Source organism: Stegostoma tigrinum, chromosome 36, assembly GCF_030684315.1.
Source record: "Stegostoma tigrinum isolate sSteTig4 chromosome 36, sSteTig4.hap1, whole genome shotgun sequence".
Lineage (NCBI taxonomy): Eukaryota > Metazoa > Chordata > Chondrichthyes > Orectolobiformes > Stegostomatidae > Stegostoma > Stegostoma tigrinum.
In genome coordinates this window covers 25,683,881-25,702,463 of record NC_081389.1, presented here as the reverse complement: position 1 = coordinate 25,702,463, position 18,583 = coordinate 25,683,881, and the positions used below count along the sequence as shown (strand labels likewise).

Genomic DNA, 18,583 nt, shown 5'->3' with positions numbered 1-18,583 from the left:
TGGTCATGTATGGGACTTAGTCCTGGACTTCAGTTATTCTCTGATGGAAACTGAAATCATAGGAAAAGTCATATTATGACAATATCCATGGAGAGAAACAGTTCACGTTGTGCTCTTCCATCAGAATTAGGGAAAGTTAAAAATGTAGTGTAATATTACATTTTTAATTGTCCCAGTTCCAGTGAAAGCTTGGGGATATTTGCCCAGTGACATTACCACTTCATCACCACCACCCCCACAGTAAGGATATTTCAGCCACTGGACCATGAAGGAAGCAGAATGGGTTAAGAGTTCCAAATATTATTGTAGAATTATCTTGCTAAGAGCCTGGCAGTTATTGGGAGGGGCAGTTACTGGGGAGGATTATGTCACTGACCCAAACACCCTTGAATTCTCTGAACTTGCAGATTGGTTATAAGTCTAAAGGGTTTGTCTGAAATTTGATAAGACACTGGATTAGTTAAAACAAAGTGAAATAGAGAGTTATTAGGAACTGCCAATGCTGGAGAATCAGATAACATGGTGTGAAGCTGGATGAACACTGCAGGCCAAGTAGCGTCAGAGGAGCAGGAAAGTTTGACATTTCGAGTCGAGAACTTTCTTCTGAAGAAGGGTCTTGACCTGAAATGTCAAATTTTCCTGCTCCTCTGATGCTGCTTGGCCTGCCGTGTTCATCCAGCTTCACACCGTGTTATATCTGAAATAGAGAGTGTTTAGAGCTGCTAACAAGACCCAGTACAGTACAGTGGTTAGTGTTTAATCGTGGTGTCTAATGTGTTGATTATTTCTTGGCGAAATGCTCGAGGGGCCAAATGACACATTTGTAGTGAGAACAGTGGCTTTATTTTACATTAATAAGTAAGTGTCAGGCTGCATCTCATCTTTCTATGTGTTGAATTTTTAGCTAGGAGAAACATAGCCTCAATATGCATCTGATTTGCATTTCTGAGGTGTGAATGGTGCTTTACGTTGAGTTTTGCTACAGCCTCCAGTCATACCTGCAAATCTCCGTCCTTAATTATTTCACTCTCTTCCCAAACACGTTTTCCATTTCCATTTCTTCTTCCTGTTCATCCTGAAAACTGTTACCTTTGCAGCAAGTATAACCCCCTGTCGTCCTGCATAAATGTGAGCATGATGATTAGTAAAGTGACACTTCAGTCTTAAGGAGCTAGACAGTGGGGCAACAAAGCTGATTTCACCTTCTTGTAGCACCCACACATTGGCACTAGTAATGAACTCGCTGGGTAGCTACTAGGAATGAGTTTTGGTCACTTCCCCATCCTCTTTGTACTGAAATAAACGATGGCTGCAGCTGAGGTCAGTTAATTGTGCAGGGATTTGGCACAGTGTGAGGTTCCTGGGCCTTTGCTATTCTGAATCACTTGATACCACACAGGGCAGTGCATTCATTCACCAGGCAATGTGAGAATTTCAGCTGACTCCTTCGTTCTGAGAGAAGTGTCACATTAGCTTGTTTCCTGGCTCATTGAGGATTGTGTTGTAATGCTTGTGTAGATATCACTGTCTGTTTTCCTGCGCAAGTTTGGACAATTTTCATTTACGCATAAGATGCTTATTTTGAAGAAACATTGTAATTTTTTTCTCATTTAACGTTGCTTCTCCATTTCTCTGCAGAATCTGTGATCCGAACGTTCACCCCTTTCTACTTCACGGTGGAGCCAGCAGACACGCTAGCGATACGAGGGGCCTCGGTAATACTGAACTGTTCAGTGTTTGCTGAACCCAGTGCCAAAATTGAATGGAGAAAAGATGGGACATTCCTAAACCTGGCTTCAGATGAACGCAGGCAGATACTTCCAGAAGGTTCACTGTTGATACGGAGCGTAGTCCATTCCAAACACCATAAACCTGATGAAGGATTTTATCAGTGTGTCGCCACAATCGATAGCCTAGGTACAATTGTGAGTCGGACAGCAAAGGTGACAGTGGCAGGTGGGTACTATTACCTTCAGAGGTCACTCCATTTACTCTGCAATTTGTGCTACAGCTGAGCTACTTGGTTACTCAACATTGCCATCACCTTTTCCAATTTTGAATCTTTGCCATGAACATGCCTAGAGCTTCAACTTCTAAATCCCATTCCTGGACTTGATATAATGATTGTCGACCCCTTTTGATTCAAGCAGATTAAATGTTGCCTCCTCTCATCCTTCCTTATTACCGGTGTTCTGTGCAACAGGCTAGTTAAACTCTGATTGCACTTGCATTTAACCCATGGCTCCTGCCAACCTGTGGCTAATATTTCTTGACTCTACCACAGGGGGCAGGTGGCAGAGGTAGGGGTAGAGTGTGAAAATGAAATCTCTTCCTCTGGGTGTCTCAATGGCTGTTAGTGCTTTCTTTGTGTATGGAGGGTGCTCTCCTACATTGTGCAGAGCACAAGAAGCTGATCCAATGACAATAATACCCATCAAAGCAGTTACTCACAGGCTGTTGCTAGAGCTCAGCAATTTACCAAAATATAGGGAACAGTTTAAGTAAAATTTTCTTAGGCTTTTGGGGAGTGATGCACTTAATATTTGGTCCTTTTTAGAGATGAAACACACACATTCTCTGGTTAACTTTACCATTAGACCTTTAAGAGTGTCACACAGATGATTCCTGATGTCCTAGGACCATCATGTTGTCTGTAGTAACCGGAACTGTGATAGACTTACTAAAAAGCAGAGCAGCCTCAGGGACCACAATTGCCTGTCCCTTGACCAATACTTTCCAATAGCTACCTACATTGGCCCTCTACAAGTGTCAATTTAGACAATGAGGTGTCTAACATTTCATCAGTTTAGCACTCAGATTAGCTGTCGTGTTTCAGCTGCTGTTTTGATTAGTGCGGAGAATGGAGTGAATGTGGAGCGTCTGTTCTGTGTGGGTCATTTTCATACTGTCTGGTGAATTTACTGGTTGAAACATGTGAATGCTATAGCATGTGGAGATTACAGTCAGACAAGGAAGACTGTGCAGACAGCAGTGCTATTCCTGGTTGAATAATTCAAGTTCAGTGTGGTTTTTGTGCATTCATTAAGACAGCTGAATCCATCCTGAACCCAGTGAATATTTATGTTCTGCTCAGACATGTAAAACCTTTTTCCCTTTTATTCTGGAATTTCTCTCAACCTACATTGGGTTTTGTAAATCAGACAGCATTTGAATTGAATAAATAGATTTTAAAGTTATTGAGTGTGCTGAGAGTTTTCTCAGTAATTTAATGTAAATTGTGTTTGGAACTCATTTTCACACTATGTCTGGCATGTTACTGAACAGCAAATTGAGCTCAGACTTTGCTCCTATCTTACACAGGGATACTGGAAGACTTTGATGGAACTTGAAAGTGTGCATGTGATTAGTCTGTAGTAAATTGTACAGTGTTGCAGGCATGTTATTGTAGAAATGATTGAACTGAATATAGTAATGATCATATGTCTTATCAATCTAATATTTTCAGGATAGTACCAATTCCTCTATGATGTGTTGAAAGCAGTACTGTTAGTTCTGCACAGCTAATCATCTCACTTCAGTATTTTGTCCCTTTCCTCCATCACCGAGGTAGCTGGTTTCTGTTGTTGATAGGAACCTGTTGCTTTCCATGACATTGTCCAGTCTTGCTTGCCCAAGGAGTTACCAGATTTGCCACCCTGGTTGAAGTATTCATTCTGGCATGACTATGAACAGGCTCTAACTTTGAAATTCTCTCGTTCACATGTCATAGGCCACACTAGAAAATGCCATCTCACAGCCCTTGAGGCTTTCCACACTGTGATGGAAAGCGGTAGATTAAGAATGTTTTATTGAAATAAGCTGTAAGGTTTTTTTAATCCCTTTCAGCCAGTGTTTGAAATGCCTACTTCTGATGGATCTTTAATTCAAATGTTCTAGAAATTTCGACAATTTGTTGAAGCTTTCCATCTCACCTTGATTTTGCAGTGAGTATACATGTTCTTTCTGTCTGCAAAGAGCAGGGCCCTGATTATGAGTATGTGTCATCCAGTATGTACAGTGTGCCACATTGTGAGCTCAACTGACAGTCCTAAATTGGATGTCGTCATCATCATACTTCACGTTCAGGCTTATCCAACAATTGTAGTCCAGTAGCAGAATCATGTCTAATGTTAGAGACTGTGTTGTGAGTTTTGTAAGTGCCGACTCGTGGGAAATGTCAGTATCTTGTTTGAACAGCTTGTTGTGGAGAGTTGAAGGGATATGCTGTTTGACATGATTTGCCAGATTTTGTGATTTACATCTACATACTTGATATTACACCAGCACTAAAATTTATATACCATCTTATTCATTTAGCAGACAGAACTTCTTATTCGCTTTTGATAATTCTGACAGTTGCTCGCAAGCTTGCCTCTGGTTTAGAATGTTAATGTTTCCAGAAACTGGAGCACATTGTCCCAGCTCTCAGTCCAGTGTACAGAGTCTTGTAGTCCCTTGTTGAGACTTTCAGCTCAAAATATTGACTCTCTTTCATATTCTCCAAAGATGCTGCCAGACTTGTTGAGTTCTCTCACATTTTCTGTTTATATTTGAGATTCCCAACATCTGCTCTATTTTGCTTTTATTTGCGTATATAATAGAATGCTGCCTATTAGGATTTCATGGTTAGAAATGCAAGAATTGCGTCAGAAATATTTCCATAATTAAACATACACATTTACACAGAATTTTGCCACATCGATTAACATGTCTCAATTCACATCACATCCAATACATTGCTACAGCTATAGAGTCAGTATTGTGTTGGCATTGTCCTACTGCATTGTATACAGAAGGACCCAATTAAAAGATGGAAAATTTTAACTCACCTGTAGGAGCATTCACTCAGGCCCTCAGTTTGATGTGTCAAAAAAAGGATGACACCTCCAACAATGTGCTACTCGTTCAGTATTGCACAGAATCCAGATGAGGTGACTGTGTACATCTCAGTTGTGTAGAACACAATTTATTCCACAGTTTTTGACATTTTTTGAAGAAAAACATTGCAGGTGTTTTGTGCATTCGATTTGGTGTGTTGAATTCTTACCCAGGAGTATCAGTTCCAAGAGTGATTCGAAGCCGTATGGAGCAGAAAGTCACAGGTTCAATACCCGCTGTCTGCTCGGGTTGGCTCATCGCAGCTGACTAACAGAAGAGGTCCTATCATCATTCTCAGCAGCCGTACGCTGGAGGGTTTAAAGAAAAGGGTCCCTGCAGCTGATCACAGCCCATTGACTTTTACAGGAACATTCTTCAAGGGAAGGATAAGATTGAATTCAATTGTATAAAAGGAATTGCATTCAGATCTCCTCAGAAAAGATGTGTTGACCTCAGAGTGGGTGCACATTGAGAATGACACCAAGGTTAAATAGATTAAGTGTCAAGGAGAGCTTGCACTCCCTATGTTCTATTTCTTTGAGTATAGAAAATTGGGAATGATCAGAGTGATATATTTCAGATGATTAAAGGATAAATAGAGGGAAGCTATTTTCTCTGGTATAGGGAGAGTCTATGAAAGGGACCATAATCTTAAAATTAGTGTTTGGCTGTTTGCAGTCAGAATCAGAACTGAATTCAGAGTTGAAGACATTGGTCACAGGTTTCTAGATGCCCAGGTAATTTCCCATCAGAAGTTTGAACATCCTAAGTCAATTCCCAATTAGCCGGTAGATCAAGACTTTTGAGCGGACCCATAGCACTTTCTGGGCACATTACTACAAAAATTATCTTGCCATTTGGAAGATCTATGCTCAGGAGGTCTTGTTTTTAAGATGGAAATGTGAATTGTTTTCTGTGAAAGAGTCATTAGTGTGGAATTCTGTTCCCCACAAACAGTGGAGCCTGGGTCATTGAATCTACTCAAGACTGAGTTTGGTACTTTTTGATTAGCAAGGGAATTGAAGGAAATGGAGGATAGGCAGGAGGGTGGAGTTGAGATCACAGTCAGATAGTTGTGACCTTAGTGAATGACTAAAGACGCTCTTGGTGCTGAATGACCCAGTCCTGATCCTAAGCCTTTTATTCCTTTCATCAGTAAACATTTCTTCATTGAAAAGGTTGTAGGAATTTGGAATTCTTTCCCCATAAATGTTGCTGAGCCTAAGAGTTAATTGAAAATTTACTAAACTGAGACTCATTCTTTAATTATTACGCTAGTGATTTATTAAAAGTGTTGAACTGAAGGTGTGGTAAGAGATGGACAAGCCATGAATGACCTCTTCTTGTCTTATGGTCAGCAACGATGCTCTGTGCTTTAATTGGCTAAGAGTAGTCAATGTGTAGGTTCACAAATGAAGAATAACAGTTTGGATAAAGTGGCAAAATATAGTATCTGCAGAGCTGAACACCAACAAAAAATATTTGTGAAATTATAGTTATAGATTCTGACAGTGGGTTTTTGCGAAGGCCCTGCCAGAATTCTGATGACTGTGAACACAGAGCTAGAGTCCTTGACCCAGCAGCATCTGCCAACTACTTCCCACCTACGATGTGTCTGCAGTATCTAATTACTGTCAGCCTTGCTTTCACTGTGTGAAAGGCAACAGGATTTTCAGTTGCCAGGTTACCAAAGAGAAAGAGAATGAGCTGATGCTGAATATTTCGAATTCAGTAACTTCTGTGTTGTATTGCTTCCTAAATCATAAGGATTACATTTCACACATATTTCAGTAGCTGTAAGGCAATTTGAAATGTTCTAAGGTTGTGAAGTGTGCTATATAAATGCAAGTCTTTCTTCACTGAGCTTGGAAACTTGCTAATTAGTGGAATATTGCTTGATATTAAAGCTGTTTCTACTTGCTAAGTGAGACCCTGTAAATTGCTATGACTGAAAGGAGACACAGCCAGAGCTCCTTGAATCTTGTGGCTGGTAAACTTTATAATGGTAGACCTTTGATACTAGACATTTTATGGTCACTTTGCAGCTGGCTCCAAGAGAGTGGTGCTTCCTGAAACTGACAGTGTTTAGATGGAAAAGTGATTCACTGTTGCCTGCTGATTTTCACTAAACTTACTTAGAGAGTTACTATCACTAATTATAGGAAAAATCACGCTTCTAATTTGTGATGTATTTCAGTGAAATATTCACAGTCAATTTTAATTGCTTTCTCCAGTGATAGCTGTAATTATCTCAGCTCCAACTAAACATGCTCCATTCATTAATACAGTCAAATTTTGAAGAAAACCTATCATTTTATTATGGACATTGGACAGTTTTAAGTGACTCATTATTTCCGAGGGTCTCCAAACCTTTGGTGCTGTTGCCTTACCTTCAATGGAATCTCAAGACTGCTTCTGGAATCATGATTGAAACATAAGATCTTGATGGGAGTCTTGACAAGGTGATATAGAAAGGATGTTTCCTCTTGTGGGAGAGTCTAGAATTGGAGTCACTGTTTAAAAATAAGAGATTGCCTTTTAAGACAAAGTTGGGAAAATTGTTTTCTTCCAGACGGACAATTGTCTTAGGAACTGTCTTCCTCGAATGGCTGTGAAGGCAGAGCCTTTGGTATTTTCAAGGTGGGGAGGGGAATGGATTCTTGGTAAGCAAGGGGATGAAAGGTTATTGGGTAGTTGGGAATATGGAACAAAAACAAAGTTGCTGGAAAAGCTCAGCAGGTTTGGCAGCATCTGTGGAGGAGAAAACAGAGTTAACGTTTCGGGTCTGGTGACCCTTCCTCAGAACTGATGGTGGCTGGGAAAACGTCAGTTTATATGCAGAAAATAGGGAGGTGGGTGGGGGAGGGAGTAAACAATAGGATAGGGCCCAAAGAGAGAGAAAAACAGTTGGACAGACAAAGGAGTTGCTAACCATCAAGCTGGGAGGGTGAATTGTAGTTAATGGGGACTGTTTGTGATTAACAACAGGGGGTGTGCAGTGGCAGGCTGTGGTAACAAGGCCTGGTGTGTGTGGTGGGGGGCTGGGATATGGGGGAGTTTAGGCCCTAAGATTATTAAACTCAATATTGAGTCCGGAGGGGTGTAGGGTCCCCAAGCGGAAAATGAGGTTTTGTTCCTCCAGCTTGCTGGCTTCACTGGAACACTGTAGCAAGCCAGAGACAGAGATATTGACTAGGGAGTAAGGTGGTGCTTTGAAGTAACAGGCAGCAGGTAGTTCAGGGCCTTTTTTGTGAGCAGAACATAGATTGTTCTGTGAAGCAGTTGCCAAGTCTATGCTTTGTTTCCCCAGTGTAGAGGAAACCACATTGTGAGCAGCAAATGCAGTAGACTAGATCCTTGGAAGTGCAAGTGAAGTGTTGCATCACCTGGAAGGTATGTTTGGGCCCTTGGATACTGGGGAGGGAGGAGGTAAATGGGTAGGTGTTGCACCTTCGCTGGTTACAGGGGAAGGAGCCGTAGGGCTGTGGGGAGGTGTTGGGGGTGAAGGAGGTATGGACCAGGGCGTCCCGGAGGGAATGGTCCCTTCGGAAGGCAGACAAGGGAGGGGAGGGGAGTATGTGTCTGGTGGTGGCATCTTACTGGAGGTGGGGGAAATGGCATCCAATGATCTTCTGTATGTGGATGCTGGTGGGATGGTAGGTGAGGATAAGGGGGACCCTATCACTGTTGTGGGAGGGAAGAGAAGGGTTGAGGGCAGAAGTGCGGGAGATGGGTCGGACCCGATTGAGGGCCCTGTCGACAACAGAGCTGGGGAATCCTCGGCTGAGGGAGAATGTGGACATTTCGGAGGCTCCCTTATCAAAGTTGGCCTCATCTGAACATATGCGACAGAGTCGGAGGAACTGAGAGAATGGGATGGAGTCTTACAGGAAGTGGGGTGTGACGATGTATAGTCCAGGTAGCTGTGAGAGCTGTCAGGATATTAGTGGTCAGTCTATCCCCAGAAATGGAAACAGAAATATCGAGAAAAGGAAGGGAGGAGTCAGAGATAGACCAGGTGAGAGTGAGGGCAGGGTGGAAATTGGAGGCGAAATTGATGAAGTTTTCCAATTCCCGACGAGAGAGGGAAGCAGCACTGATGATATCATTGCTGTATCAGAGAAAGAGTTGTGGGTGGGGTCCGGAATAGGGCTAGAACAAGGAATGTTCCACGTACTCCATGAAGAGACAGGCATAACTACCTGAAGAAAATGAGAATAGTTGAAAGAGAAGTTGTTGAGGGTGAGGACAAGCTTGGCCAAGCGGAGCAGGATGGTGGTGGGTGGGGATGGTTTAGGTCTTTGCTCCAGGAAGAAGAGGAGAGCCCTAAGGCCCTCCTGGTGGGGAATGGATGTGTAAAGGGATTGCACATCCATGGTAAAGAGGAGTGGCTGGAGCCGGTAAACTGGAAGCTTTGAAACTGGCGTAAAGGCGTCAGATGAATCATGGATGTATGTGGGTAGGGATTGGACCAGGAGGGAGAAGACTAAGTCAAGGTAGGAAGAGATGAGTACTGTGGAGCGGGAGCAGGCTGAAACAATGGGTCTACCTGGACAGTCCTGTTTGTGGATTTTTGGCAGGAGGTAGAAACGAGCTGTACAGTGTTGGCGGACTATTAGTTTGGAAGCGGATAGGGGGAGATCACCGGATGAAATGAGATCAGTTACCGTAGTGGATACAATGGCCTGATGTGCCATGATGAGTTCATGGTCCAGGGGAAGGTAGGAGGAGGTATCTCTGAGAGTTGGCGCTCAGCCTCTGCAAGGTAGAGGTCAGTACGCCAGACTACAACAGCACCACCCTTAACGGCAGGCTTAATGACAAAGTCAGGGTTAGATCTGAGTGCACAGAGTGCAGTCAGTTTGGAGGGAGATAGGTTGGATTTGGTGAGAGGGGCAGTGAAATTGAGGCTACTAATGTCACGTCAACAGTTCTCAATGAAAAGATCGAGTGCAAGTAAAAGGCCGGAGGGAGGGGTCCAGGTGGAGGGAGAGTGTTGAAGTTGGGCAAAAGGGTCTATGGGAGGGGGAGGGTCCAAAGAAATGAGCACGGAGGCGAAGACGGCGGAAGAACAGATCAGCGTCATGTCGTGCCAGAAATTCGTTAAGTGGGGACGCAGAGGGATAAAGCTGAGGCCTTTGCTGAGTACAGAGTGTTCAGCATCGGAGAGCGGAAGGTTGGGAGGGATGGTGAATACCTGACAGGAGGTGGGGTGTTTGGGGGAGGAGATAGAGTCAGAAGGAAAGGAAGGAGAGGTAGGTTCCAGAGAACCATGGGTATTCTTGAGTTGGTACATCTTCTGGGCCTCATGCCTGGAAGGAAAGTAAAAAGTTTCTTGGTAGCAAGACGAATGAGCTGGAGGATGAAGTGGAACTGCGGATTGGTGCAGCCCTGAGTCAGTGTATTACGATGCTGCTGGAGAGAAAGGCTGAGAGTATGCATCTGCTGCCGCATGGCACTGAGTGTGGGTCTCAGGGTGCGGCGAGAGCAGCTGTCCGTGGAACGTTGAACATCTCGGAGGTATCTGTGATCCTGGGAGGATTCAAAACATGAGGGATGAAACTTCAGTTGGAATCCACATGGGGTGAGTCTGAGCCGGAGGCTGTCACTGAGGAATGTGATATGGCTGTGGAAATGAGTTTTAGCAAATACCTGGTCAAACACCAGGAGTGACAGTGAAATTAAAGTCGGTGAGCAAGAAGAGAGATTGGAACAGAAATCCCGTTGGAGAGAAGAGCAGAACTTCTTCAAGATGGGCATGCCTGGAAGAGATGTGACAGTGAGTTAAATACTAAATAAAAACCAAAAGAACTGCGGATGCTGCAAATCAGGAACAAGAACAAAGTTGCTAGAAAAGCTCAGCAGGTCTGGCAGCACCCTGTTGCCTGCCACTTCAATGCACCACCTTGCTCTCTGGCCAATATCTCTGTCTCTGGCTTGCTACAATGTTCCAGGGAAGCCCAGTACAAGCTGGAGGAACAACACCTCATTTTCTGCTTGGGGACCCTACAGCCCTGCAGGCTCAATATTGAATTCAATAATTTTAGGGCCTAAACTCCCTCAAGTCCCAGCTCCCCCACCCCACACACCAGGCCTTGTTACCACTTAGCCTGCCACTACACATCCCCACTGTTGTTAGTCACTAACAGTCCCTATTAACAACCATTCACCCTCCCAGCCTGATCGTCAGCAACTCCTTTGTCTGTCCAACTGACTTTCTCTCTCTGTGAGGAAGGGTCACTAGACGGGAGACGTTAATTCTGTTTTCTCCTCCATAGATCCTGCCAGACCTGCTGAGCTTTTCCAGCAACTTTGTTTTTGTCCTGATTTATAGCATCTGCAGTTCTTGTGGTTTTTATTTATATGGGAATATGGACTTGACTTTGCAATCAGGTAAGCTGTGATCATTTTAAATTTTGGAGCAGGTTTCATGAACATAATGGGGTATTCCTGCCCTTAACTCAAATGATCATATGTAATTAACCTGAACATTACTCTTACTGTTTCCAGCCTTAGAGCTGACTAACACTGTGAGCCTTGGCCCTTTACTTGAGTTTTCCAATGGTAAAAGTAAGCATCTGAACGATGGAATAAAGCCACAGAGTTTAAGAGAGTTTTCACAACATGGCCTATTGTATCCACACTAGTCATCCATTTATTCTAAACCCATTTTTCAGCACCTGGCCTGTAACTTTATGTGTATAGCATTTAAAATGCTTATGTAAATTCTTCATACATGTCTTGAGGATCCATTCCTCGACGACCCTTTTCAGGCAGTAAGTTCCAGAAATCCATTACCCTCTGGGTGAGAAAGATTTTCCTCCAGTCTCCTGGTCCTTTCCTTTAACCTATGCCCCTGGTTATTGATCCCTCTCTACTAAGGGGAATAATCTCTCCCATAGTGTCCAGGGATGTGCCGCTCCACACTCCCCTCCAGCCCCTCCACACCCGGCACTTTTCCCTGCAACCCAACCAAGTGCTATACCTGCCCCATACCTCCCCCGTCACCCCCATCCCAGGCCCTAAGAAGACCTTCCACATCAAACAGATGTTCGCCTTCATATCTGTTAATGTGATATACTGTATCCGCTGTTCCCGTTGTGGCCTCCTGTACATCAGGGAAATCCAATAAGTCTACGCTCAGTTCGCAACAAACAACTACACTTCCCAGTTGTGAACCATTTCAACTCCCGCCCCCAAAAGATGCAAAAACAGCATCTCATAGTTCGCTTGGGAACCTTGAAGCCCAGTGGTATCAATGTGGACTTCACAAGCTTCAAAATCTCCCGTCCCCGACCACATCCCAAAACCAGCCCAACTCTAACCATTCCTCCCCCCTCAAGCCCCACCCCCATCTCCTACCCACTAACCTCATCCCACCTCCCTGACCTGTCCGTCCTCCCTGGGCCGACCTATCCCCTGCCTAACGTGGCTAAGGGATTGGTGTGGGAAAGAGGGATTTCACTACATGGGGCATTGGCATCAGTTTTGGAACCCGCAGGGGGTATCTGTACCGTTGGGACGGTCTCGACCTGAACCGATCTGGAACCAGTGTTCTAGTGAAAAGGATAAATAAGGTGGTCAGTAGGACTTTAAACTTCTGAGTCGGGGGTGAAGGGAAAGTGAAAGATACAGGGAGTATGGAGTTAAATGGAAAGACAAGCAGCAGGACAGCATGTGTACAGCTGGGTTTAAGCTCAAGGCAGACTAGGAATACAGCAAAAAGGAAGGATAACTTAGGACATCTTATGATTTCCAGTATCTCTGACCATGATCAGAAAGTTAGCATTAAAGCACTTTACCTAAATGCTTGTATCATTTGTAACAAAGTAGATGAATTAGTGGCACAAATCATCTTGAATGATTATGATGTGGTAGGCATCACAGAGACATAGTTGTAGGGGGTTCAGGACTGGCAGTTAAACATCCAAGGATTTACATCTTATCTAAAAAACAAGGAGGTGGGCAGAGGGGGCGGGGTTGCCTTGTTAGTTAAGAATGAAATTAAATCTATGGCACTGAATGACATAGGGCCAAAGGATGTGGAGTCTGTGTGGGTGGAGTTGAGGAACCGCAAAGGCAAAAAAAACCATAATGGGAGTTATGTACAGACCTCCTAACAGTGATCAGGACCACGGGTGAAAGATGCACCAGGAAATAGTTCGGGCATGTCAGAAAGGCAAGGTCACGGTGATCATGGGGGACTTCAATATGCAGGTGGACTGGGTGAATAATGTTGCCGATAGATCCAAAGAAAGGGAATTCATGGAATGCTTACAGGATGGCTTTTTGGAACAGCTTGTGATGGAGCCCACAAGGGAGCAGGCTATTTTGGACTTAGTGCGATGTAATGAACCTGACTTTATAAAAGATCTTAAAGTAAGGGAACACTTAGGAGGCAGCAATCATAATATGGTAGAGTTCAGTCTGCAGTTTGAAAGAGAGAAGGCAAAATCGGATGTAATGGTGTTACAGTTAAATAAAGGTAACTATAGGGACATGAGAGAGGAACTGACGAAAATTGACTGGAAGCAGAGCCTAGCGGGGAAGACAGTAGACCAACAGTGGCGGGAGTTTCTGGGTGTAATTGAGGACACAGTACAGAGGTTCATCCCAAAGAAAAGAAAGATTATCCGGGGGTGGGGGGGTGGGGGGCCGGGAATTAGATAGCCATGGCTGACAAAGGAAGCCAGAAAATGTATCAAAGAAAAAGAGTCAGCCTATAAGGTGGCCAAAAACACTGGGAAATCAGAAGATTGGGAAGGCTACAAAAACATACAAAGGATAACAAAGAGAGGAATAAGGAAGGAGAAGATCAAATATGAAGGCAGGCTTGCTAGTAATATTAGAAATGATAGTAAAAGTTTCTTTCAATACTTAAGAAACAAATGAGAGGCAAAAGTAGACATTGGGCTGCTCCAAATTGATGCTGGAAGGCTAGTGATGGGAGATAAGGAAATAGGTGAAAAACTTAATAAGTACTTTGCGTCAGTCTTCACAGTGGAAGACATGAGTAGTATGCCAACAATTAGGGAGAGCCAGGGGGCAGAGTTGAATATGGTAGGCATTACAAAAGAGAAAGTGCTGGAAAAGCTGAAAGGTCTAAAAATATTGATAAATCTCTTGCCCCCGATGGGCTGCATCCTAGAGTTCTGAGGGAGGTGGCTGAGGAAATAGTGGAGGCTTTGGTTGTGATCTTTCAAAAGTCACTGGAGTCAGGGAAAATCCCAGATGATTGGAAAATCGCCGTTGTAACCCGCTTATTCAAGAAAGGATCAAGGCAAAAGATGGAAAATTATAGGCTGATCAGCCTAACCTCGTTGGTAAAATTCTAGAATCCATCTTTAAGGATGAGATTTCTAAATTCTTGGAAGTGTAGGGTCTGGTTAGAACAAGTCAGCATGGGTTGAGTAAGGGGAGGTCGTGCCCGGCAAACCTGTTAGAATTCTTTGAAGAGGTAACAAGTAGGTTAGACCAGGGAAATCCAGTGGATGTTATCTCTCTAGACCTCCAAAAGGCCTTTGAGAAGGTGACTCACGGGAGGCTGCTGAGCAAGGTGAGGGCCCATGGTGTCCGAGGTGAGCTACTGGGTTGGATTGAGGATTGGCTGTCTGACAGAAGACAGAGATGTGGTATAAAAGGCTCTTTTTCGGAATGGCAACCGGTGACAAGTGGTGTCCTGCAGGGTTCAGTGTTGGGGCCGCAGCTATTCACTTTATATATTAATGATCTGGATGAAGGGACTGAGGGCATTCTGGCGAAGTCTGCCGATGATACAAAGATAGGTGGACAGGCAGGTAGTACTGAGGAGGTGGGGAGGCTGCAGAAAGATTTAGACGGTTTAGGAGAGTGGTCCAGGAAATGGCTGATGAAATTCATTGTGAGTAAATGTGAGGTTTTGCACTTTGGAAAAAAGAATACAGGCATGGACTATTTTCTAAACGGTGAGAAAATTCATATAGCCGAAGTGCAAAGGGAGCTGGGAGTGCTAGTCCAGGATTCTCTAAAGGTTAACTTGCAGGTTGAGTCCGTGATTTAGAAAGCGAATGTAATGTTGTCATTTATCTCAAGGGGGTTGGAATATAAAAGCAGTGATGTGCTTCTCAGGCCATATAAAGCTCAAGTTAGGCCCCATTTAGAATACTGTGTCCAATTTTGGGTCCCACACCTCGGGATGGACATACTGGCACTGGAGCATGTCCAGCGGAGATTCACATGGATGATCCCTGGAATGTAGGCCTAAAATATGATGAACGGCTGAGGGTCCTGGGATTGTATTCATTAGAGTTTAGAAGGTTGAGTGGAGATCTAATAGAAACTTACAAGATAATGCATAACTTAGAAAGGTTGGATGCTGGAAGGTTGTTTCTGTTAGGCGGGGAGACTAGGACCCGTGGGCACAGCCTTAAAATTAGAGGGGGTCAATTTAGAACGGAAATGAGGAGACATTTCTTCAGGCAGAGAGTGGTGGGCCTGTGGAATTCATTGCCACGGAGCGCAGTGGAGGCCAGGACGTTAAATGTCTTCAAGGCAGAGATTGATAAATTCTTGATCTCACAAGGAATTAAGGGCTACGGGGAGAGTGCGGGGAAGTGGAGTTGAAATGCCCATCAGCCATGATTAAATGGTGGAGTGGACATGATGGGTCGAATGGCCTTACTTCCATTCCTATGTCTTATGGTCTGATGGTCTTAACTCCCCACCTTCACTGGCTGTAACCCCGCCTCTTTGACCTGTCTGCCTCCTTTCACCCAACCTTCTCCTTTAACCATCTTCTATCTGCCTCCCGCTCTCTCCTTATTTATTTCAGAATCCCCTTCCCATCCCCGATTTCTGAAGAAGGGTCTCAACCCGAAACATGAACTTTCCTCTGATTCTGCTTGGCCTGCTGTGTTCATCCAGCTTCACACCATGTTATGTCAGATTTCCAGTGTCAGCAGTTCCTACTGTCTCAGATTCACTGATGTTGTTTCCCCATATTACCTCATCCTAATGATTTCTAATTTGTGAATTTGGGCCAACAAGTGTTCATGGGCTAGTGGACAGTACAGACACCAGATCTATGCATAGCTGACACTGAAATTGGAAACAATAGTTAGCATTTAAGAAAAGGGATTTTGGACTGTTCTGTTTCACCCACATTGCCATAACCCAAAGGCCTCAGGGTAGTTGTAGCACCTGGCTCAGATGACTAATCTCTTCAAAGACTATGAATCTCGTCTGATACCTGGCTAATCTGTATTGTCTCAGATGTATCTGAATGTGCACTTCCTGGTCATTGGGGAATGGGCTGGGGTCAAGTGGAATAATACCTACATTATAACAGGTGATGGTAATAGTTCCCACATCTTCTGTTTCCATCTTGTGTTATAATCTCCATTCTCCTCGGGACATGCTTTGTGACTTGAGCATTTAAAAAAGAATGAGAAGCTAACTTGAAGTAAAGAAATGAGCAACTAGCTGTGTAATATGAAGAACAAATACCCGGGAGTGTGTGCAGAACCAGTAATTCAATCTCTGTCTTCGATGCTGCAGCTTCTGATGTCATCAGAATGGTTGAATTGAATTAATGCTTTGTAAAGTGGCTGCCAGGCAGTCAGCCGTCACCTGATGTTTATTCATTTACAACACGCACTGCACCACACTCCAACCACTCCTCCATACACACTGCCAGCTGGCTGCTATTTCTACAGATTTTCCTCTTAAATGCACTGTGTAATATTTGGCGAAAGTGGAGTGTTCGATTTTGGGAGAAAAATAATGTACTTTTTTTCCAACATGTTCAAATACTGTGATAGTTGGGATTTTACTGAGTGATACCAACATGCTTTGGCATTATGGGGTGCATCATAGCTAAATGCAATTTTAACCCTTATCCAGAAACATACTCACTGCGGGTTGCTTTTCCTCACAGGACAGTGATGATAACTGTTGCATTGTTATTGTAATGCCACCCAGAGTAGGCTCAGTTACTTCTGCATAGTCAAGAGATTTGAATTGGATGGCTCAGTTACACATTCCTAATCTAGAAACCCAGTTTTCGCATTTCAGTCGTAAATTCTCCCAGTGACTATCTGTAACTGTTGAGCTATTAGTAACCTTACTGCATGTCAGTGGCATTCTTAATGGTGCAATTATGAACCATTCCTGTCCTTGTAGTCTCTTACTGCTGCTGAATTAAGGAATTATTGAGTCTTTACTGCTCATATCTGGTGTTAAATAAATCATAGCAAATTCTATGAAATGAATATGTATGTGTATGCTGAGCAATGTCTACTAAGCACTGACATTGTATTTGTTTGCTGAGTGGCTACAGTGTGTCTTTGATGAGTGGAGTTTGCGTATGTGTATATGTATGTTTGCCGAGTGGAGTTTGTGTGTTTGCTGAGCTCTCTGTGTGTGTATTTGCTGAGCAGAATGTATGTGTTTGCTGAGCTGTGTGTTTGAGGAGTGGATTCTGAGTGTGTATTTGACTCCGTGTGTGTGTGCGTGTGTGTATTTTTTGCAGAGCAGGACGTTATGTGCCTTTGCTGAATAGCATGTGTGTGTGTGTTGTGTTTGCTGTGCGATGTATTTGAGTATATGTGCATGTACTGAACAATGTACAACATGTGGGAGAGTGTGCAAGAGGTTTGTGTCTATGGTGGGGAGCAATGAACTCCATGTGGCAACAACATGCATAATACATGACACCAACTGACTTTCATACACCAGGTTCTCATTCCCTAATGTCATCCCTTAAATGGGCACAACTATCATGCAGTTTTCAGCAAACAACAATGACTGTGGTTTTAAGTAATATCTCTTCAGTTGTTAAAAATACTACCATCACAATTACAGATTCTGTAATACCAAACTTGAGTGTTCTACACAGCTCATTGTTTTCAACTGTTGAGGCAGGCTCTTCCCCATTCCCAGATATAGCCTGAATAACTGTTGTTTTATATTGAACCAATTGCCTTTTGTCCCATTCTGGTCAGAGGTAATGACCTGTAAAGGACTATAAACGAGCACTGGTTGGGGAAACAGAATGAAGGGCACACTAAGGTTTGTGTGCATTAATGGACAAAGCAAAAGCAATGGTGTTGATGCTGGAAATTTGCAATAAAAACAGAAAATCTGAAAATAGTGAGAAAATTGAGCAGCATCCATAGACAAAGAATGAAACTTTCAGACCAAAGACCTTTCGTCAGAGGACGTTCAATATGAAATGCTTAATAATGAGGGAATAGAAAAAACAGCAGAGAGAGCAGTCATGTGGGGGCTAATAGTGGTGATTAAAGGAGATAATAGGAACTGCAGATGCTGGAGAATCCAAGATAACAAGGTGTAGAGCTGGATGAACACAGTAGGCCAAGCAGGAAATTAGGGTCTAGGCCCGAAACGTCAGCTTTCCTGCTTCTAAGATGCTGCTTGGCCTGCTGTGTTCATCCAGCTCTCCACCTTGTTATCTCAGTGATTAAAGGACTACTGTTGTAATGGCACAAATATAGTCAGGCAAATTATTTTGATAGTTATAATCAAAATTCCATCAGGTGCTGCCTCTTGTGTAGCAGCTTCCCAACCTGATTCCGCCTTATAGACCACACTCTAGTACTGACCCATTGCACTCTCCCCACTAACACTGACCTAATGTCAGTGGACTGGAGGGCTTGTCTTACGAGGAGAGGTTGACTGGGGTTGAACTTTTCTCTCTGGAGAGAAG

The 18,583-nt window shown here is 43.6% G+C and overlaps 1 protein-coding gene across 10 annotated transcripts in view; it reads left to right on the top strand.

The window, feature by feature from the left end:
* neo1a (neogenin 1a) overlaps positions 1-18,583 on the top strand; it is a 189,975-nt gene that overhangs the window by 59,778 nt on the left and 111,614 nt on the right. For all 10 annotated transcript variants that reach the window (XM_048520567.2, XM_048520568.2, XM_048520565.2 and 7 more), the window contains exon 2: positions 1,639-1,956. In XM_048520567.2, coding sequence (XP_048376524.2) covers positions 1,639-1,956 — 318 coding nt within the window. The remainder of the gene's footprint in view (positions 1-1,638; positions 1,957-18,583) is intronic.